The sequence below is a fragment of the Somniosus microcephalus genome, chromosome 28, assembly GCF_052327205.1.
Source record: "Somniosus microcephalus isolate GS21.2 chromosome 28, FLI_Smic_1.0, whole genome shotgun sequence".
In the NCBI taxonomy this organism is placed as follows: Eukaryota; Metazoa; Chordata; class Chondrichthyes; order Squaliformes; family Somniosidae; genus Somniosus; species Somniosus microcephalus.
The window spans coordinates 29,927,839-29,950,708 of NC_141014.1; the positions used below are offsets into that span (position 1 = coordinate 29,927,839).

Consider the following 22,870-nt stretch of genomic DNA (forward strand, 5'->3'; position numbering starts at 1 on the left):
CCATTGAAACTTAAGATTCTGAGGGGGATTAACAGGATAAATGCTGAGAGATTGTTTCCCCCTGGCTGAATAGTCTAGAACTAGGGGGTGTATTCTCAGGATTAAGGGGTCAGCCTTTTAAGACTGAGATGAGGAGGGTTGTGAATCTTTGAAATTCTCTGCCCCAAAGGGCTGTGGATGCTGAGTCGTTGAGTATATTTAAGGCTGAGATCAATAGATCTTTGGACTCTAGGGGAATCGAGGGATATGGGGATTGGGTGGGAAAGTGGAGTTGAGGTCGAAGATGAGCCATGATCCTATTGAATGGCGGAGCAGGCTCGAGGGGCTGTATGGCTTATTCGTGCTCCTTATGTTCCAATCTTCTCTTGACAAAAATCGAATGTCTATGAAACCCCTTTCGGCCTGGGAAAGGAGAAGGGAGGGGGAGCGGTCTCCTGGTCCCTCAATACCTCCTCTCTGGTGAAGAAGGCCCAGCAGCGCCTATATTTCCTAAGGAGGCTGAAGGGATGTAACCTGTCACCCCTGATCCTCTCTAACTTTTACCGCTGCACAATAGAGAGCATCCTGACGAACTGTATCACAGTATGGTATGGCAGCTGTAGCTACTATGACCGGAAAGCCCTGCAGCGGGTAGTCAAAACTGCCCAACGCATTACCGGCACCCGGCTACCGACCATAGAGCACATATACCAGAAACGCTGTTTACGGAGGTCACAGACCATCATCAAAGACCCTACCCACCCCAGCCACAGTCTGTTCGCCCTCCTGCCATCTGGGAGATGCTACAGATGCATTCGCACCCGAACGACCAGATTTAGGAACAGCTTCTTTCCCAGGGCTGTCATCCTACTGAACTCCACAAATAAACTCTAAAGCCTGCACATCTGCCAATGCACTTTATTATGGTTATGTTTATGTTAATGTATTACAAGCCAAATGAATGTTGAATGTTAAATGTCTTAATCTAAATGTACACTCTCGGGAGCCGCAAGCCTACATTTCGTTGTACTGCACTTGTGCACTAACAATGACAATAAAGTTGATTATATGATTATGATTATGATCCATAATATTTTCCTTCGATTATAATTTGTTCACTTGCAGGTCGGCTCCACAGCAGAGGCAAACTCTTCGAGATCTCCAGAACAAATCGAGCACTAACACTGCAGTTGCCTTGGGCATGCCGTCACTCTTCCCCGCTTCAAGCAAGAGCATCGCGCCGATCTTGGCAAGCGCAGCCCTTTCTACAGGCCTTACCCCTCAACCTGACCAGCCACTGGCATTTGCGTACAGTTCTTCCATTGCCCCAGCTTCTGTCGGTGCATCAAGCATAGGACAACCTGGGGTTCAGCACAGCACACAAGGAGGCCTCAGAATCCCATCAGTGCCTCAGCAGGAAATCTCACTAACTAATGTTTTAGTACCCCTAGGATCGATTAAACCAAGTGAGTCTTAAAAAAAAAAAAAATCTTCATAAATGTTCACCAAATGTCCCCCTTGTTCTTCAGTTATGTGGAGATGCTGGGATTGTTCTCCTTGTAGCAGAGCAGGTTGAGGAGAGATTTAATAGAGGCGTTCAAAATCACGAAGGGTTTTGAGAGAGTAAACAAGGAGAAAGTGTTTCCGCTGACGGGAGGGTTGGTAACCAGAGGACACAGATTTAAGGTCATTGGCAAACGAACCAGGAGGGGAGGTGAGGAGAATTTTTTTTACGCAGCGATTGTTGTGATCTGGAATGCGCTGCCTGAAAAGGTGGCGGAAGCAGATTCAATAGTAACTTGCAAAAGGGAATTGGGTAAATACTTGAAAGGGAAAATTTTGCAGGTCAACAGGACCAGGGGAGTGGGACTAATTGGAGAGCTCTTTCAAAGAGCCGGCACAGGCACGATGGCCCGAATAGCCTCCTTCTGTGTTGTATCATTCCATGATTCTACAAAATATCTTTTCATTCAGAATGTTTGCTTTGTAAGGAGTCTTTTGTGGTAATATTTTGCACTGATGGGAACAGATTGGAACAGAAGTACCACTGAAGTGAGGGATTCTGAAGAAAAATACCATTATATTTTTTGGGGGGGGGGCGGTGGTGGCAATTTTCTACTCTGTTACCTTGAAGATATCACTCAGGGTTAGGTTCCATAGGTGCCAAGCGTCCTCTGGTAGCTTCCCCAGCCAGTGACCCTTGACAGTGAGCATCAGCAGGCTATTCCACCATGAGGGTCGTCGCAGTTGAGCCCAATCCCATCCTCATCCAGCTTCTACGCACGCTTGCCTCGTTGTGTGTTGTGGAGTGAGCGGTGGTGTGGAGCAGGCGATAACGCACAGCGTGGGGTGGGAGAGGGCGTGCGGCGCAGGGTGGGTGAGTGTATGTGGCATGGGATGGGAGGGGGCGTGTGACGCAGGGCGGGTGAGTATGTGGGATAGGAGAGAGCGTGTGACGCAGGGTTGGGTGGGTGTATATGGCATGGGGTGGGAGAGGGCGTGTGACACGGTGGGTGAATGTATGTGGCATGGGGTGAGAGGGCGGATGGGATGGGAGAGGGCGTGTGACACAGGTGGGTGGGTGAGTGTGGAATGGGGTGAGAGGGGGCGTGTGACGCAGGGGTGGGTGGGTGAGTGTGGAATGGGGTGGGAGGGGGCGTGTGACGTAGGGGTGGGTGGGTGTATGTGGAATGGGGTGGGAGGGGGCATGTGACGCAGGGCTGGGTGGGTGTATGTGGAATGGGGTGGGAGGGGGCGTGTGACGTAGGGGTGGGTGGGTGTATGTGGAATGGGGTGGGAGGGGGCATGTGACGCAGGGGTGGGTGGGTGAGTGTGGAATGGGGTGGGAGGGGGCGTGTGACGTAGGGGTGGGTGGGTGTATGTGGAATGGGGTGGGAGGGGGCATGTGACGCAGGGGTGGGTGGGTGAGTGTGGAATGGGATGGGAGGGGGCGTGTGACGCAGAGGTGGGTGGGTGTATGTGGAATGGGGTGGGAGGGGGCATGTGACGCAGGGCTGGGTGGGTGTATGTGGGAGGGGGCATGTGACGCAGGGTTGGGTGGGTGTATGTGGAATGGGGTGGGAGGGGGCATGTGACGCAGGGCTGGGTGGGTGTATGTGGAATGGGGTGGGAGGGGGCGTGTGACGTAGGGGTGGGTGGGTGTATGTGGAATGGGGTGGGAGGGGGCATGTGACGCAGGGGTGGGTGGGTGAGTGTGGAATGGGATGGGAGGGGGCGTGTGACGTAGGGGTGGGTGGGTGTATGTGGAATGGGGTGGGAGGGGGCATGTGACGCAGGGGTGGGTGGGTGAGTGTGGAATGGGATGGGAGGGGGCGTGTGACGCAGAGGTGGGTGGGTGTATGTGGAATGGGGTGGGAGGGGGCATGTGACGCAGGGCTGGGTGGGTATATGTGGAATGGGGTGGGAGGGGGCATGTGACGCAGGGTTGGGTGGGTGTATGTGGAATGGGGTGGGAGGGGGTGTGTGACGCAGGGGTGGGTGGGAGGGGGCATGCGACGCAATTTAGGTAGGTGTAGTGGAATGGGGTGGGAGAGGGCCGTGCAACCCATGGTGGGCGGCTGTATGTGACATGGGGTGTGCTGCAGCATGTAATGATCAGTGCATTTCAATTGACTTTCTCTCTCTACCACACAGGTAGCATCTTGCCAGTCACAGTATATGATAAGAATAGTTTCCGAGTTCTGTTTCATTTTGCGAAGGATCCTCCTCCCGGCCAGCCTGCTGTTTTGGTGGTGGTTACATCTATGATCAGCACAGCACCACAACCAGTGAAAAATATAAGATTCCAAGCTGCAGTTCCCAAGGTAAGATGGGCACCAATGCCCCCCTGAGTATCTTCTCCTTTTGAAATTCTTTGTGTAACTTTTGTCATTTCACCATTTAAGGAAATGCTTCCTGACATCGCCCCTGAACGGCCTGGCTCTAATTTTAAGGTTATGCCCCCTTGTTCTGGACTCCCCCCACCAGAGGCAATGGTTTCTCTCTATATCTACCCTATCAACTCTTTGTGGAAATCTTCAATCACCTTCATTTTACAGGTCATGAAGGTCAAGCTTCAGCCTCCTTCTGGCACCGAGCTGCCAGCATTTAATCCTATACTTCCGCCTTCTGCAATTACACAAGTCTTGCTGCTAGCAAACCCACAGAAGGTAAGTGTGCTTTTTATTACTGCATTCAAGTCTACTAAACTAATAGCTAGGGCAAGTGATTTGGCACAGCAATAACTTATGTCCCCCAACTTTCTCAGATCACTGTTCTTCATCTAGTTTCACCTCTGCGAAGCAATTTGGTGTTTTATTTTGTTAAAGGTGTTCTATAAATGTACAATGTACAATCAATCTTGCTAAGTACGTGTGTCATCTCTTGCTCGGTTGAGGGCTGTAATTTAAAAGTTCTGATGTCTGGGAGTAAATAACAATCAAAGTAACGGAGTAATGGCACTTACTGTTGAAACTAAATCTGCAGTAATACCTTTTGAAATGTTTTAAAGTTGCAGCTAAATACCCCTTTAATGAATCTAATCAATTTGAGAATATTTATCCCAGCTATCAGATTTGCCGTCCATTGCTGTTAATATTTTTAACAATATATTTTTGTTTGGTTTCCTAATCAGGGAATTGTCTGGCTGGGTGAGGGAACTGAATTAGCAGACACAGTCAAACATTCCAGTTACAGGAAACTTTGGTTTATCCGGAGGCTATATGTCCGGAATACTCGATCTAACGGCAAAAATCAGGAGCCGTTTTCTATAAGTTTTTTTAGTTCTCGTTGCTTTTTTTTCCCAGTCAGGCACTGCAAGGTCTGTAGCTATAGCAACAGCTTCAGCTAGAGACGCTTGCAGCTGCAGCTGACTGTTTTGAAGCTGTTGCTAAGCAACAGGGTTTGTTGATTCACACGGAGCTTTTCAGTTCCGTATGTTTCAACATTAATGCTGGTATGTCCGGCACTTTTGATGGTACGGCACCAGCTCGGTCCCATCAGTGCCGGATATCAGAAAGTTTCCTGTAATGCTATTTTTTTGGCAAGGTGTATGGTCTTTCTCCTCTCCCATTCTCTGGGCTGCCTACACCACACACCATTCCGTGGAGAAGGTGTTTCCACTTGTGGGGGGAGTCCAAAACTAGGGGGCCATAAATATAAGATAGTCACTAATAAATCCAATAGGGAATTCAAGAGAAACTTCTTTACCCAGAGAGTGGTGAGAAAGTGGAACTTGCTACCACAGGGAGTGGTTGAAGCGAATAGCATAGATGCATTTAAGGAGAAGCTAGATAAGTACATAAAGGAATAGAAGGGTTAGATGAAGTAGTGGGAGGAGGCTCATGCGGAACATAGACCAGTTGGGCTGAATGGCTTGTTTCTGTGCTGTAAACTCTGTGTAATTCCCAAGAAGAGGGCAAGAGACAACCTGCTTACAGGCTCTGCCTGTGCATGAGGCAAATCACTAAAAGTAGCGACACAAGTTAATACGGCCATTTAGAAAAAGCAAACCAAGCACTGGGATTTATTTCTAGAGAGATAGAATTGAAAAGCAGAGAAGTTATGTTAAGCTTGTATCAAACCTTGGTTAGACCACATTTGGAATACTGTGCGCAGTACTGAGAGAAGACTGAGGTACTCCTCCCTCTGAATTTTCCAACCTTGTGTTGAAGTTCCTGCCCCTTTAGTTCTTCGCCGTAGCAGCAAAGCTGAGATCGATGTGTGGGAATTGCACGCATGAACCCAAGCCCACTCTCTCTCGGGCGCAAGTGAGGCCCAGGCAGCTTGATATTTAAAAGGGCCGATGATGATGCGACTCCATCATTAAGAGGAGGTAATTTATTTCTGTTGAGAATTTTTGTATAGACGTTAACATGAATCTTATCATTCATGTGGAAATGACTTATGAAATGATACTGGACGGCCTGCTGGTGGTGCTGTCCAGGGAGAGTATAAATACTCGGGCACGGGCCCAGCTTGCTCAGGACATTCTTTAACAGGAACTAGTAAAGGACACAACTAGATCTCCATGTTGAAAAACAGTTGATTAAATTGACATAAAACTACTAGGCACTTGGTCTGAGTATTAAACAAAGCTTTAATTAACTGTTTTTCAACATGGAGATCTAGTTGTGCCCTTCACTAGTTCCTGTTAAAGAATGTCCTGAGCAAGCTGGGCCCATGCCCGAGTATTTATACTCTCCCCGGACAGCGCCACCAGCAGGCCGCCCAGTATCATTCCATAAGTCATTTCCACATGAATGACAAGATTCATGTCAGACGTTTTATAAAGTGAAAGACTAAACTGCGGTGTCATTCTTCTTTACAGGAGAAAGTCCGGTTACGATACAAGCTCACATTTGCACTGGGCGAGCAGACCTTCAATGAGATGGGAGACGTGGATCAGTTCCCAGCTCCAGAGTCCTGGGGGAATCTCTAACTGGGACACAAGCAGAGACGCTACACAACACTACTGCTGTATTGTTAGGAGACCAATAACATTTTGCTAATAAGGTGAACAAAAGGGGGGGGGCTACATTAATTCAAATAAAATCCTGAAGCAGTCAATTTCTGATTTCTAAGGCAGATCTGACCGTACAACAAACTGGTCTGGAGCGAGCCCTCTGTCCTGCTGCTGAGCGGGATGCTGTTATTCCCTGCTGTTAACTGGCGATGTCAAAATAGTCCCCTCTCTGTGCGCGATGGTGTGATAAAGACTCCATTAACATTATTCAATGTGTGATAAAATTGTTAAAAAGTTTTATTCTGACTGGTTTCAAAGTCTCCTTTTTCTGAGATACACGTTTAGCTATTTGTTTCCCCCCCCCCCCCCCCCCAAATTGGATCGATGTAGGTGGCTCCGTTGATGAGGCTAGCGTGCAACTGAGCCATACGAGCCAGCAGGCTTGATTCCTGCTCTGTGCTGAGTAAGGCACTGTCCGCTCGAGTAGCGACATTACAGTTGGCCGCAGCGACCCCGCGCTTGCGTGAGAGAAATCGGGCAGCATTTCCCATTCCTGAGTTCTCTCCGCTGGTCCCTCCTGGAAAGTGCTTCTCCGGGTATTGGGTGAGGGCAGGGGCAGGATCAGGGCTCGACTGCGATGCTCTCCACTGTCAAATGCTCACTTGGCTCGTCTCTGAAGATTGGCCATTTGGACAAGGTACTGGGGGCAGTGGGGAAATCTGTGACTGGGGAACTGTACCCCAGCACGTTTTGTTGAAGAGGGAAAAGATCAATTTCTTAAAAATGTAATCTGCATGGTGAGTTATTGTTTTCCCTCTCACACAGGCACAGAATCAGGGTTATGCCTTGGGTTGCATTTAAAAAAAAAAAAAACTTTTTCATTTGATTTGCATAGTTTGGATATACGGGTTAATCCTACATGGCCCAGCAGGGAAACCGCTCTCAATAAGAAGTACAGGTTAGAGAAGGGGTTCAAGCATTGTAGCCCAGAATCTCTGACCCATGCTCCCCATGAGCGCAGGTTCCTCAGTGCGAGCGCAGCCTCGTCGATTCAGCCAACGTAATATCCAGCGACCTAATTGGGATTGCGATCCAGCTACCTGAAGGAGTTAGATGGGTTCATAACTCGCGCCCCTCTTTTTACTTTGAGGGAGTTCTGGAACTGTCAGGATGCGGTTCCCCTGTCATCACAAGTAATGACCCAACCTCTCGAGGTCCAACGGCATTGCAAACCCTGCGATCTGCTATCGGATTAGGCGCCTCCTCTTCTGGCCCACTAAGCACACACACAATCGATTCTGTGCACTTGCAGGATGACACGAGCAGGCGGGCGCTCAGAGCTGGCTCCACATCAGTTCCAGTTCCTTTTGCTCTTTTTGAACTTTTGAGAGATATTCAGGCAAAAATGGTGACGCTAGTCATAATTCACACGTATGTCTGTTGAGAGAGACTGTTACCCCATCCCTCTCCCCTCTGCCTATCCAAAAACTCTCTGTTTCTGTCTTTTCAGGCCCACAGTGCAAATATTCTGATGGAATGATTGCCAGGCCTCCAGTGGACCCAAAATAAAAGCAGCACAGATTATAATGTAATCTGGGGGAGAGAGCTGCACACTTAAGATTGAGGATCTCCATTTAAATTCTGCTATCCTGCGAGGCGAACACCAAGTGCTTTCGCTTTACGAGTGAATTCATACAGCCTTACCAAGAATGAGTCGTTGATGGGAGTGAGATTGAAAACCCTGCATTGGTCTATCGGAGGGCACGCCTCTGATTTACCGTGCGTACGCGCCGGTGTTTGTCTCTGTATAATGTGTTGCACAAAGCTCAAGGGCCAACTACTAACCTCCTGAGCATTTTAGAAGTAATTCAGTATGTTCTGTAGTTTGTCATTTCTGTAACCTAAGGAGCCTTATAAAGCTGCGGTGAGTTTTTTTTTATGAAACCTATTTTTTATTTCTATTCCAGTGGAGCAGGGGCTGACGACGGAAAGTGGAGCGCTGGTTCTGTACTTTCTGTGCAAAATGGGGCGGGAAGGGGTGGAAACTTTCACACCTTGACAACTTATGCTCAATGCCTTTTAGAAGTCTTTCTACTGTTAAAAGTCGCCACTCGATTGCTGGCTGACATAGTGAAAGGTCCTAAATGTCAATAAGCATAAGCTCGTTAACAAGTATGGTTGCACAGCATCGCTTCTCCTCCTTCCAGTCCAAGATTATAATGACGAGGGCTTTGATTGCTAATTATAATCCGTCTCTTCCCTTGCAATTTCTCCGAGGCTGGCAAAATCATTATTAGAAAAGTTTTAATCCAGTGATTATCATGTAGCTTTTTCGGGAACCAGGGTCTAGTTTGCTTGAGGTGCTAGATAGTGAATTCGACTAATGTACAGTTATACTTGCCGTAAACTCTTAATTCTAATTCGCTTAATTTGAATTGTCTTGACGATTTGAATTTTTTTGAAGCACTAAGTTTCAGCTTTGTTTTTTTTAATATTGTTTTCATCCCTCAACCAACATTGCCTAAAACGGATTATCTGGCCATTTATCTCATTGCCGCTTGTGGGAGCTTGCTGTGCACAAATCGGCTGCCGCCTTTCCCTACATTACAACAGTGACTACACTTTTTGAAAATACTTCATTCTTTGTAAAACGCTTTGGGACGTCCTGAGGTTGTGAAACTTATGCAAGCTCTTTTCATTTGAATTATTTTAACTTTTTTTTCTAGTGACTTCAGGTGATCAAAAGTAGACCGTAACCCACGTTCCCTTGAAGCTACGCGGCCCGCAGCGCTCGGGAGGTCCCGCGCAGCCGGCTTACCGGCTTTTAAATGGAAAAACCGTGCACGCGCAGAATTTTGAATGGGCCAAAAAATTAGAGGGAACATTGACGGTAACACACAACCACAGGCCTCGCGTCTCACCTCACCTTCGGTCTCGGTGTCACAAAATGAATTATATTTTTGTCCTTTGATAAGAAATCATTGAGTGAAATGAGGCCAATCTGCCTATAAGCCGCCTTGTTTCCAAAAGCCTCGTGCACCCTGTTGCATTGGATTCAAATCCGCCTGTTTAATCTCCTTGAGAAAAAAGGTTCTGCAGAGTCGCTCTACCTCCAGGTAAATCGAATAAACGTTCAGAATGGCTACCAGCGCGATTGAAGTCCGGTGCAGACTACAGTCCCGTCATCCCCATAGCGCAGCAGTCCTGAGAGTGCCCCTTGAGCAGGGCTGTAGGGATTGTGGTCCTATTCAGTGAGTAACCGTGGGGTAGAGGGGAAAAGCAAAATGCTGCAGGTGCTGGAAATCTGAAAATGCTGGAGGTGCAAAGCAGCTCGGGCAGCACCTGTGGAGGGAAATGACAAGTTAACGTTTCAAGTGCTTCAAAATTGAAAAGTGAGAGGTAGGCAAGCATATTAATATCGGAAGCGGGGGAGGGGGAATATATATATATATATATATATTCTTTTTTTTAAACACAGACAAGCCCAGAGAGAAATCCTGAGTGGATCATCTCTGCCAAGTAATGAACAAAGAGTAAGATGTTGAAGAGACAGAGTGTGTAAATAGCTGAGGAAGTGGGTGACCTGGGGAAATGGAAGAGATGGAAATCTTGAGGGCCTGGTGTGAAATTGAAACCGGTTTGAAAATGAGGATGTGGCTAAAGTCTGCAGTTCATGTTCAGACTAGAGCATTACAGGGTGCCTCGGAGAAAGATGAGGTATTGTTCTTGGAACTTGCGCCAAGACCGTGTATGAGGTCAACGACAGAGGTCCAGTTTGCATTCCCACACTAGACAGCTTTACTCCCAAAACCATACAGTCTATTAATAAGCTGAGAGTCTGAAGTGTATTCAGTTCACTTTCCCCCAAAGTGAGCTTCTCTTGTGTGTGGGAGTATTGACAGTGTGTATAGTGATACTGAGCTAAGATTAGGCTGTGTTGAAATGTATTTTACAATTACATTTTTCTTCAATAGCTGAAGCACAGTACTCATGTTGGTTTGATTCATAGAGCATGTGAAAAAAGCTTGCCCTGTCGGTATATGACCCGTGAAAACTTAGAGAGGGAGGAAAAAAAGAGAAATGAGTGATGGGAAAGAGGCAGTGATGGTGAGCATTAATTTTCATAAATTAAAGTGCTTCACTACAACATGAGGACAGCAGCTTTTTTTCCCTTTTTGTACGTCACTGAACTGCTTCCTTTCTGTAATTGAACCTGTCCTCAAAATCACCGAACCTGCCCTCTTTATATTGTGGGGCAGATACAAGTGAGATCGGGGAAGCTGCACAGCCGCAAGATTCACGTGTGTGTGCGCGACTGTGACCCTCCAGTCAGATCTTCCCGAATGTCAGGGGTTGGTCCGTACAGGCAGCAGTGGGCAAGCCACATTGCTGGCCTTGGCAGGCAGACTAAGGGTTAACCACCCCCACAGCCAGATCCAAAATGGCAACCTAAACCCCCCCCCGCATCCCGAACGCTTCCAGCAGCGTGGCTCGTATTTACCACTGTTTGCCTTTTCAGTCAGAGGCAAGAAGGAAAACCCTCGTTCTGCCAGCCTCACATCAGAAGTGGCCCTGTAATTATTTTATGAGCGTTATTTTATGAGCCAGAAAAGAGAGAACTTTTGCCTTGGATTCTGATCAGCCTATTTAATTAGCCCATTTATGCAGCACTTCAAGATGACGCAAGGTGCTCACAGCCAGAGTTATCTTTTTTTTGAAGTGCAATCACTGTTGGGTAGGCTACTGTGCACAGCAAGATCCCACAAATAACTGCAGCCATGTGCCGAAGTAATTATGTTCTCCCACAGATAATTAACACGTGAATTATTATTTAGCAGCGTGTGTTATTTGAGAATTGATCAGTAGCAGCGTTCGATGCCCCCTTTTATATTGCAGAGACCACGGGTTTCCAGCGCACCAGAATCCACTCTTATTTAATTTCAGAGTCCTGACAGCAGCGGAGAAATGGCTGTGTGTGTGTGCGCCCACAAGAACTGTGTGCAGTTCATTAAAAGCCATCGTAACTTCCTGGATGGAGGATCTTCCTTGGTGCCCGTCTACCTGGAGCCAGCCATTTGCCACTGGTGGCCTGTGGAGGAGCCTTGGAAAATCCACCTCCTGCGATGACTTTCACACTGAGGTTGGGGTGCTCAAGTCAAGTACAGGAAACTCTCGATTTACCGGCACCTAAATAACCGGAAATCTCTGTTAACCGGCAAAATTCAGGAGTAGGTTCAGGTAAGTTTTACTTCATATTAGTGGCCATTCCTGGATCTGTGGCCGTGTAACCGGGGTTCCTGCACTTGTTGCTATGCAGCAGGGATGCCCGGATCTTGTGGCCGGGGTTCCAGCACCCGTTGCTATGCAACAAGGACGCCTGGATCTTTGGCCGTGTACGGGGTTCTCATACCTTTTTACTATACCTCTCTGTAATCCGGACTTTTTGATAAACCGGCACCACGCCGGTCCCGTCGGTGCCGGATAAAAAAAAGTTTTCTGTAATGTGAATTTTTGTCTGGGGGGGGGTGGAGGATGGGGTGCTCGTCCGTAATACTCAGACTGTGCCATTGATGGTGGCGGGTTTCACCGTCTGACTCGCGCAAACTTCTTAAAGCCTAGAAATGGGACCGCGCCTGAATCAGACGCACCTAACGAGGTCGGTGGTAGGACCACGGCAATGAGGACCACCGTCCTCGTCCACTTACTGTTGGTGAGCTGCGGCTGCCAGTTACAGCCCAAGAGGTAGCTCGCCGGTCCTGGAGAGGAGGAGGAGGGTGGGGGGGCGAGGGCACCAAGCTCAGACAACCGCAGGAGAGCCCGGGCAGGGCGGTGGTGGCCCTCCTGATTTAATGTGGGCCCAGAGGTAGAACTCCTGCTCCTCCCGGCTCCACAATACGGTAAGTAAAAAAAAAAGTTAAATCTTGCCTTTCCGGTGGCGGCAGCCTCCAGTGGTCCATTTAAGAACTGTCGGTTTGCCTGCTAAGAAACTGACCACAGCATGAATGCCGTTCGGCCCCTGATTTTCACATGCAAAGGGCCAAATTCCTGTTTCAAGCACGCATCCTGAATACCTACAGAGGAGCCCTGACCAATATGGTGGGCCGCGCAGTTCCGGCTCAGCAAGAGCACGTGCACGGCGCCCGCCATGTTGGACCCTTAGGCGCCTGTTTGACACAATCCAATTTCTAGGCCTTTACGTCACTTGCGAGCTACCAGTCTTCAGTGAAATCACTGCAGCAGCATTATCACCGGTGTGAGATGGCTCCTGGATTATATTCAGTTTACATCTAGTTGCTAGATGGTCCAGTTGATTCAAGGTCCCTCATTACAACACGGTCTTCATTTTGTCTGCCCAGAATGTGATGTGCACTTCAGTGGCTGTACAGGAAACTTTTTTTATCCGGCACCGTGGTGCCGGTTTATCAAAAAGTCCGGATTACTAAGAGGTATAGTTAAAAGGTACGAGAGCTCCGTACACAGCAACAAATCCAGGCTTCCCTGTTGCTTAGCAACAGGTGCAGGAACTCCGACCACAGACCAAGCGTCCCTGTTGCTTAGTGCAGGAACCCCGTTACACAGCCACAGATCCAGGAACGGCCACTAATATGAAGTAAAACTTACCTGAACCTACTCCTGAATTTTGCTGGTTAACAGAGATTTCCGGTTAGTTAGGTGCCGGTAAATCGAGAGTTTCCTGTATATCACCGGGCAAAATCAGGTGAGGTGAGCTGTAATAATGTGTAAGGAAGTGTTAATCAAATGAACACGCTGACTAGATGAAAAAAATGTTGCTGTTCGGTGATTTAACAAACGCCCACCGAAAAGAAAACACTATTGCCCATTGCTGAGGTGCATATGGCCCGTCAACAGAAATTGGCTCTATGCCATTTTATATTGTCCCTTGAACGGTAATGTTAACATGAGACCTTAGGAGTGCCACTCTCCGCTATTTCATCTTGCGGTGTGTCTCCGGTATTTTCTGAGTCTCTTGGAGGTCTGAAAGGATGGAAGCTTCATTGACCCCCAACAGCAGCTCACAGAGACCACAACGAGTAGATAGGGATGGATAGCATCGGAGATACGGACTTAATCTCCTTTTTACAATGAGTATCGGCAGCGAGAGTACCATCTGCGTGGTACATTACCAAGTGAAACTGTTCATTCCTAAAGGGAAACATGGCCAATACACTAAAAGTGGAGAACTTGCCCAGGTTGTGTTTGATCTGCCTCAGAAAGTGGAAATGCGTTTAGTCTAACCACAGATGCGCTGTTTCCTTATCCTAACACTGCATATCTGTTTGTTCCAATAAATTTTCATTGTCTCCCCTGCTTGGGATCTGTCGAACTGACTTGTGTATATATTTATAATATGGTGTTTCAGAATTATGTACATTAGAGCAAAAGATGTATTTATGGGAATTAAAGTTTTCTTTTCCCGGGATTGAGAGTCACAGTGATGTGCACTAGGCCTACTTTTCTTTTGTGTATATTTTTCCAATAAATCGCTCAAAGTCAGTTTTATTTTTATTTTTCTGTTAGATTTAGAAGGGCTGGGCCTCATCGCGATGGGTTAAAAACGCGAATCTTTCACAGCCAGTAAACAGAAGCGACTTGCACCCCGTCTGTCTGGGCTGGACTTGAACCCAGGTTCTGGAAGTGAAACGCATATGTGTGTAATCGACAGCACCACTCTGTCCCCCATTTGCTGAGGCAGAGTAGAAGGAGCTTTACTCTGCAGCGAACGATGCTGGACCTGAGCTGGCAGTGGCTGATAGTGCCACTGGGTGTCTGAATAGGAAAGTGTTGACAGTGGCTCAACCAGGGACCGATGATCCACCAGCAGCACTAGCCCCTTCTCCTTCTCGCTGCCGCATCCGTCCTTATCATGCCTGGTGAAGGATGGAGCCTGCATTTTGTTCTGCCTCCAGTGACGGCTCTCAGAACTCCGAGCAAGTAGAATCCCGGATGTATGGGGAAAGCATCACTACGTGTGAATCCTAGACGGTTGGAGAAGGTTTCTCTTTACAGTGCACAAGTACTCTTCCGAAGTGTGGTGGGGTGATTAGATAGCGTATCACAGCTCGTCCAATCATACTCTCAGCATAGTCAGCTGAAGTAGATAAACTACTAACATCAGGTGCGATAGCGCTCATCCTGATTAGAAGGGATTTCTGCTCAAAGTATTTAATAGTCTCCAAAAGACAAGGGTCTCTCTCTTAAACTAGAACGCAGGCCCTAATTTGATCCCTAAACTTAGAGAACGTCCACAGAATTACCCTGGCACTGCTTAGTTACCACAAGCCTAAAGGATGCATATTACCATATAGGGTCGCTCCCAGAAGTTTCTCAAGTTTAATTTCAAGGGGTAAAGCAATCGGTCCAAGGTGCTCCCAATAGTCCCCTTATCAGTACCCAGGGTTTTAACAAGGTGCCAGTCAGTACTCAGCTCACCTCAAGATCTAGCATATCCATGTATTGTATAGCCAAACCTGGATGATTGTCACATCAGAGCCCTGTTCCTGAGCTATACTAAATCAGGTGTACGGGAGATAATACTATCCAAGGGCTGAGATTCACGTTCATTGATAAGAACCCCCAGTAACCATCCAAGCAGGAACTAGTCAACACAGGGCAGTGTTGCCACGATCCAGCAGAAGGTTCTTCTTCCTTAGGACTTTTATTTCCAGTACTTGGGGTTCAGATATCCCGTTAGAGGAAAGCTCATGGATCCGGGCAAAAACTAATATAAGAATTTTAGGGCTGATACCAGCAGCCACTTTCTCAGCATCCAATTGCTACGCAATCTAGCTGAACCTGCTCAGCTAGTAGCCATACACACCTCGCCAAGCTCCCCTTTTCTAATCAATGAGAGTCGACTGTGCCACAGTTATGGATCTCACATGGTCATGGAAGGGTATTGTGCTACCAGGCCGTCCTCTTTGGCAACTTCCTCCAATTGCTAGTGGCAGGAAGTGGTACCCATTTGCAGGGCAAGTGGACAATAGAGCAAGCAGTCCACCCGACACGTAAATGATCAGAACACTTGTCACCCCAGCTAAGATTAACTAACTTAGCACAGACAATGTGTTGAACTTGGGGCTCGATACCACGCCGAGCAATGTATCTACCCAAGTATCGGGAGGGCGGGTCCTTCGTGAACTTTTAATCATATACCCATACAGCACAGAAGGAGGCCATTCGGCCCATCATGCCTGTGCCAGCTCTTTGATAGAGCTGTCCGATTGGTCCCACTCCACCCCTGCTCTTTCCCCATAGCCGTGCAAATTTTTCCTTTTCAATTATATGTTTGGTCTTGATCTCTGGAATTCAAATAGGCCAGGGTACAAGGGGAGATCTGCTCACTAGTGGTCCTACTGTTCGGGGTAATGGTCCTAGCCAGTGATTGCTATTAATCCCAGCGCCAGAGGTTGCAAGAACATGTTGAAGAATCTTACAAACACTAAGTCAGAAAGAACAGAACAAAATGGTTCAAGATGTGGGTTTTTTTTGCAAAATATAAATTTATTAGTTTATTTACAGCAATAAAATTAAAGTTCATATTCCACAAAACTAGTTTGTCAACAATCTTTATTTAAAAATACATAACTTTTTAATAGATAGGATTATAAAAAATGAGCATAACAAGAAATGTAGCTAGATGAACTAGGCATACATTGAAAATCGAATAACCTTTTCTGTCAACGTGTAGAACCTGTTCCCATCCCTTGAGTATCAGAAAAGGCAACCATTCTAGCGATGATCAAATTCCATTGAAGCCCATTTGGGTTAAGAGTAACTTAATGTTGCTCAAAGTTGACCTGTATTGAAGGATTTCACCTTTCTGCTGTTAGGAATTGGGCTCAAACCTCATTCGTGGCAGCCCCACTCCAGATGTCCATCACCTCCTGTGTAAAGGTGAGCTAATGGCTCATTGTGAAAGCACACCTCCTCATTAAATGCCATTGAGCATCTGGTAGGGCTGGAGTAGTCCAGAGTCTGGACTGTCTAACCATTCAAGCTAAATTGTGATGGAAAAATTGTTTTTCAAATGTTCGAGCAGTGCCAACCTGTAATCAGATTAATAATTATGCTTTAAAGGAAAGGACTTTCATTTGGAAAGCATCTTTTTCGATCTCAACGCATCCCAAAGTGCTTCAGAGCCACTGAAATACTTTTGAAGTGTCGCCACTGTTGTAATGTAGCCCCAAATTGTGGCCAACTTGTTTACAGCAGAGTCGCACAAACCGTAATGAGATAAATGATCAGATAATCTGTTTTTAGTGATAATTGAGGGATAAATATTGGACAGGACACGGAGAACTCCCCTGCTTTTCTTCAAATAAGTGCCGTGGGATCTTTTGCATCCACTTGAGAGGGCAGTAAGACAGAGCCTCCAACAATACAGCACTCCCTCAGTACTGCACTGAAGTGTCAGCCTGGATTACGTGCTTGGGTGTCGGGAGTGAGGCTTGAAGTCACAACCTTCTAACCCAGAGGCAAGAGTGCTACCACTGAGCGACAACTGACACTTTTAAGCAGAAAATCAACCCAACTTACTGCCTCTGCTAAACTCACCAATCTCAGTCGGGGTGGTGCTAGGAGGCCTGCAATTTGTTTTATTCATTCACGGGATGTGGGCGTCGCTGGCAAGGCCAGCATTTACTGCCCATCCCCCATTGCCCGTTGGCTTGCTAGGCCATTTCAGAGGGCTGTTAAGAGTCGACCACAATGCTGCGGGTCTGGAGTTACACGTAGGCCAGACCGGGTAAGGACAGCAGATTTCTTTCCTTAAAGGGCGTTAGTGAACCAGATGGGTTTTTAACAACATATCAGATAGGGCTCACGCTAGCTTGTGACTTCTGCACGGAAAGTGTGCTTGTGTTGGCATTGGGTGGGATCAGGATTGGACTCCGTTGCAATTCTCCTTCTTCCCTCACCCCTCCACACACTTTCGAAGAGCTTGCCAACACTCCCTGTCTAGGCTGAGAAATGGTCACTTGGGCAGCTGGCACATGTAGAAATGTGCCCAACAAGAGTCAACACTTTCAGGAGAACATGGCAGAAAACTGGAGGGCAGAAAAGGCAAATTGCCATAATTAAGGCTTCGGTATCGAGGGGCACTGGGCCTGAACCATTCAAAGCAATATAACATGCATTGTTTAAAACTATTAGTTTTCTGTTCTTCGATTTGTTAATAGGTGCTTATTTTTTGTTAACTACCTATTATATAAATATATAAAACCATTCAAAAATGTAGATACTCAACTGTATGAAGTACATTTTTACACATCTCCATCCTCAGATGTCTTAATAATAGAGAATTAATTACAGTCGCCAGTGTTCTCCGGTACCAGAGAACTGTTTACAACACATATCAAAAGCCAACAGTTATTTTAATCAGTCCAAACATATTGGCTATAGAATGGGTCATGTTGAAATGTGTAAGAGTTGTACTATGAGTATATGTTTAACCAAGAGGTTAAATAACATGCTGAGCACCTACACGGGACAGGTTGAATGTAAGGCAAAGAACTCGCCCATTATCCCAGACAATGTCATTAGACCTATAGATGCTTAAACATAGGGTGTCTTGGAGAAAACCCGATCGATGTCAATGGAGCCCAAAAATTATGAAAAGAAATAAGCCCATGAACTTCCGTATTTGTATCAGTGGATATTGTCATGTCCTGATAGTTTTAATGGAGACCTGATTCATTGATGTATGCAATTCCAATATCTGAATTGGAGAATTGATCCCAATAACTGAAGTAGAGAAAGGGTGTGGAAGTATGTGCTAATCACAATCCGGAATAAAGAAATGATCCAGGAACGTGTGCACATCCCCACAACTGGACTGGAAGAAATGTTCAGGGACATGTGCTGACACCAACCAATGGAATGGAAGAAATAATCCAGGGATATGTGCAGACACCAACACAACTGGAATGGTCCAAGGACGTATGCAGACACCAACTTCTGGAATAGAAGAAATAGTCCAAAGACATTTTTTTTTAATGGGATGCGGGCGTCGCTGGCGAGGCCAGCATTTATTGCCCATCCCTAATTGCCATTGAGAAGGTGGAGGTGAGCCGCCACCTTGAAGCGATGCAGTCCATGTGGTGAAGGTGCTCCCACAGTGCTGTTAGGGAGGGAGTTCCAGGATTTTGACATGCGCAGACACCAACACAACCAGACTGGTCCAAGAACAGGTACAGACACCAACTACTGGAATAAAAGAATTAGTCCCGGGGCATATGCAGACAACCAACAGCTGCAGTGCACAAAGGACTGGTGGCTATTTCACTGTCTTATATATTCAGCCATTTCAGGAGGTAAGGAACTTAGTAGACCCTTCTAATTTGATTTGTTGTCTGTTAATTTTTTCTTCCTTGCTGCGACCATGTCATAGAAAGGATCTCGAGTAATGCTGGCTCTGAAATGTAATCAAAACACAATTACTCTTTTGCACTAAATTTACTTTTATTTTTAAGAGGTACAAATCTTATACATTTCAACATGACCCATTCTATAGCTCTCACTTAATGTCACAGCACTCAATATACTTCTAATCTTGAGTCCACAGTTTATAATATCAAATTACCTGAAGGAGCTAAAATCTGTTTGAAATTTTAAATCATAATTTTATTTAGTCTTCATTGGGTGCATTTGCTTATTTTTAAACCCTTAACCAGAAAAGATTTAAACATCTGATGTACGAAAGTGCTTTCTGATGAGCTTTGCAGTAAAATTCTTAGCCAGTTTGGCTCATTGCACCTTATTACAATGCCTGAGTTTTTCTTTAAACGTCGAGCTCAGTTTTACCTGATTGATTTGATCCATTCATCCCTCTCATCCCTCGAAGGGGCAGATATCCTGTAAAACTGATGATTGCCTTCAACGACACGACCATCTGTGTCTGTTTTGCAGGCTTTAATGGTGTGGCCTTTGCTGTTGGGAGAATACAAGTCGAAGCAATTCTGCAATATAAAAATAAATTGGTCTGCAGTTAGTCTGTTATCTCTCTAGAAATATAACATGCTCGTCACATCTATTTCCTATTGTCATGCTTCTGTAATGTTGGTAACCCTGAGAGGTCATTCTTAAAGTGTAACGGTAACACCTGCTATTTAGTCCTCCTACCACTGGTGGCACTCTGGCCTCGGTCATCCAGGCCTGCCCACGATTTTGTCCTGTTGCAACAAGCACGGCTAAAATAACATCCTCCGCCATTTCCGCCACCTCCAGCGTGATCCCACCACCGAACGCATCTTCCCCATCCCTCACCTTTCAGCATTCCGAAGGGACCGTTCCCTCCGTGACACCCTGGCCCATTCCTCTGTCACCCCCAACACCCACTCCCCTTGGCGATAGGAGGTCATGTGATGGAATACGGCCAACCAGAGTTGGCTACCCCAGTAGAATTGTCGATGCTGTTTTTTTTTAATGAAGCTACGATTCTGGCACTGGGATAGGGAGACGGATTTAACGTCGTATCTGTGGAAGCCGCTCGTATTTGCTGGTAAGGAGTAAAGAATGCTAATCAGGCCACCCTTGTATGGTGCCTGAGAATTAATTCCTTCTTGCTGAGCTGCTCATCTAATGAGAGGTCATTTGCTGTTTTGCATTAGTTATGTTGTAAATGCTCCCTGGAAAGTCTGTATTTGTTATTCTTAATCCTGTCAACATGACTCTGGCACCATTGTAAGACATTTTTATCCTTGCATGCTCTGGCAATTCTGTATGATTCCCAGGAGAAGGAAAGATCTAATGAGGCTACAATTCTGACAGTGCCAGAAATTTCCTTTTCTTCCATGTGCTGGGCCATCTAACAAGCCTGCCCGAATGTCGCCCATCTGCGCCATGGCTGTTTAAATGACTGGAATTCCCAGTCAACAGGCCTAACTCAAGTGATTCTGCCACCTACCACAACAACTTGCATTTATATAGCGCCCTTAACGCAGTAAAACGTCCCGAGGCAGTGTCAGCCGTGGCTCAGTGGGTAGCGCCCTCGCCTCGTGAGTCAGAAGGTTGTGGGTTCAAGTCCCACTCCAGAGACTTGAGCATAAAAATCTAGGCTGACACTCCCAGTGCAGTACTGAGGGAGTGCCGCACTGTCTTTCGGATGAGACATTAAACCGAGGCCCCGTCTGCTCTTTCAGGTAAACGTAAAAGATCCCACGGCACTATTTCGAAGAGGAGCAGGGGCGTTCTGGCCGGTGTCCTGGCCAATATTTATCTCAATCAGCATCACTGAAAAAGATTATTTGGTCACATTGCTGTTTGTGGGAGCTTGCTTTGCACAAATTGGCTGCCGCGTTTCCTACATTACAACAGTGACTACATTTCAGAAGTGCTTCATTGGCTGTAAAGCGCTTTGGGACGTCCTGAGGTTGTGAAAGGCGCTATATAAATGCAAGTCTTTCTTTTCTTTCAAGGCACTTCACAGGAGCGATTATCAAACAAAATTTGACACCGAGTCACATAAGGAGATATTAGGGGCAGGTGACCAAAAGCTTGGTCAAAGAGGTAGGTTTTAAGGAGCATCTTAAAGGAGGAGAGAGAGGCAGCAGCATCTAAACAGTTGGGAAGAGAATTAAGGGAAGAGAGGAGAAGGAAAGGAAAGGAAGGAAAGAAGTTAGTTAGTTATGGACAGGAAGTTGGCCAACGGTATGTTAAGGAGGCCCGGCCATTGAAATCAGATGTGCAAGGTGCTAAATAAATGCACGTTCTAATTGGTATAAAAAAAACACATAACTGAGAGGGAGAAACACACTCACAGGGAAAAGACATTTTCTTGCACCTTCAGAGGCAACACTGTTATATAAATAATCACATGAGGGAGAAGGGAATAGAGGGTTATGCTGATAAGAGTTAGATGTGGAAAGACAGGAGAAGGATCATAAACACCACCATGGACCAGATGACCTGTTCTCACATATAGGTAAGGGTGGCAGATTTCCTTCCCTAAAGGACATTAGTGAACCAGATGGGTTTTTATGACAATCTGGTAGTTTCATGATCACCATTACTGATAGTAGCTTTTTATTCCAATTAACTGAATTTAAATTCCCCCAGCTATGGTGGGATTAGAATTCATATCTCTGGATCATTAGTCACGGCCTTTGGATTACTAGCCCAGTGACATTACCACTACACTACCGTTCTCTTATAGCCTATGTAATAAATGAGTCAGCACACATGTCTGCAGAGGCAGGGAGCATCACCCCCCAGGAGCATGTTTTGTTCCTGACCACCACCAATCTAAATGTCTGCCATCACCAGCACTTGCTGTGGGGGCCTACCAGACAGGCTGAGAGCTCAGCCAAGCTCAAGATGGTCTGTACGGATCGTCCACAGATATTGCGGCATTTGCGGCACCGTACGTGGGCGAAATACTGCATCAGCTGCTGCTGCTGGGCTATGGCTAGGGTTGCCAATGCTGGTTGGATGTATTCCTGGAGATTTCAGCACATGGCCTGGCTCCTCCATCTGCCCCACCCGGTCAAACAGCCGTTTTTTTTCCCCCATCTCCGATATTTTTATAACTAATAAATACAGTGGGGGGGCGAAATTCGCCTCCTTTGTGCCCACCGTTAACGCTGCGCCCCCACCAGGCCGCTGCACCGGCAATGACATCATCGCCGAGCAACGTGACCCCTTAACGCCCCGCGGCCGGGGCGGTACTCCCGTCCCGGGCACTAAATGTGAGGCGCTAATTCGGTTACCGGCCCCCAGCCGGGCGCAACCAAATTTCGCCCCAAAGTGTTCAAAGATGAAAGAAAGCAATTTATTTTTTTAACGACATTTCCCCTGGGTTGCTCACAGCAGTGTCTCGGAGATTTATCCTAAAAATTCCTGAAGACTCCAGGGCAATCCTGGAGGTTCGGCAACCCTAGCTGGGAGTCCGCGCCGCACTCTAAATGGGGCAAAGTCTGACTGAGCGCACGGTAAGCGAGGTAGGAAAGTGATCTGATCCCTGCCCCGCCAAGTAAGAAAAGCTGCCTTTAGCTTTCTCCCAGGTCTATAAAAAAAAAGACCACTCTCGTTGTCTTGCGATGCCCTTTAACCCCCCCTCGAAGTGATTAACATTTAGAAACTTGTTTTACCACTTACCAATTTTCTGGAATCTTCTGCTACTTTCACACACAAATTTTCTAACGGAATAATGCCTCTGGGTTCTTTATCCTGTGAAACCAAACAGTGTCTTTGTTAAAAGTATCTGTATTTGGAACTGAAGATCAGTATTTGTTTCCTCTGTTGGGTAGGCACACACTGCTTGAGCTGAGGACAGGGCCCTCCGGCCTCTGCCAATGCTACCACTGACCACTAGCAGCTGTATGGCAGCAAGTCAAGGTATCTGACTTTAAAAGAAAGACTTGCATTTATATAGCGCCTTTCACGACCACCTCAAAGTACTTTACAGCCAAT

General features: G+C 46.6%; 2 protein-coding genes across 3 annotated transcripts in view; one reads left to right on the forward strand and one right to left on the reverse strand.

Annotated features, from left to right (window-relative positions):
- gga1 (golgi-associated, gamma adaptin ear containing, ARF binding protein 1) overlaps positions 1 to 13,957 on the forward strand; it is a 73,884-nt gene extending 59,927 nt beyond the window's left edge. The window contains exons 14-17 of the mRNA XM_085969666.1: positions 1,105 to 1,445; positions 3,634 to 3,803; positions 4,038 to 4,148; positions 6,308 to 13,957. Of these exons, the coding sequence (XP_085825792.1) occupies positions 1,105 to 1,445; positions 3,634 to 3,803; positions 4,038 to 4,148; positions 6,308 to 6,418 (733 nt within the window). The 3' untranslated portion in view covers positions 6,419 to 13,957. The remainder of the gene's footprint in view (positions 1 to 1,104; positions 1,446 to 3,633; positions 3,804 to 4,037; positions 4,149 to 6,307) is intronic.
- A 1,993-nt stretch (positions 13,958 to 15,950) lies between these two features.
- Positions 15,951 to 22,870, reverse strand: part of LOC147099487 (cytohesin-3-like) — an 86,354-nt gene continuing 79,434 nt past the window's right edge. For both annotated transcript variants that reach the window (XM_085969667.1, XM_085969668.1), the window contains exons 11-13: positions 22,556 to 22,627; positions 19,265 to 19,419; positions 15,951 to 18,875 (exon numbers count right to left, since the gene is read on the reverse strand). In XM_085969667.1, coding sequence (XP_085825793.1) covers positions 18,797 to 18,875; positions 19,265 to 19,419; positions 22,556 to 22,627 — 306 coding nt within the window. In that variant the 3' untranslated portion in view covers positions 15,951 to 18,796. The remainder of the gene's footprint in view (positions 18,876 to 19,264; positions 19,420 to 22,555; positions 22,628 to 22,870) is intronic.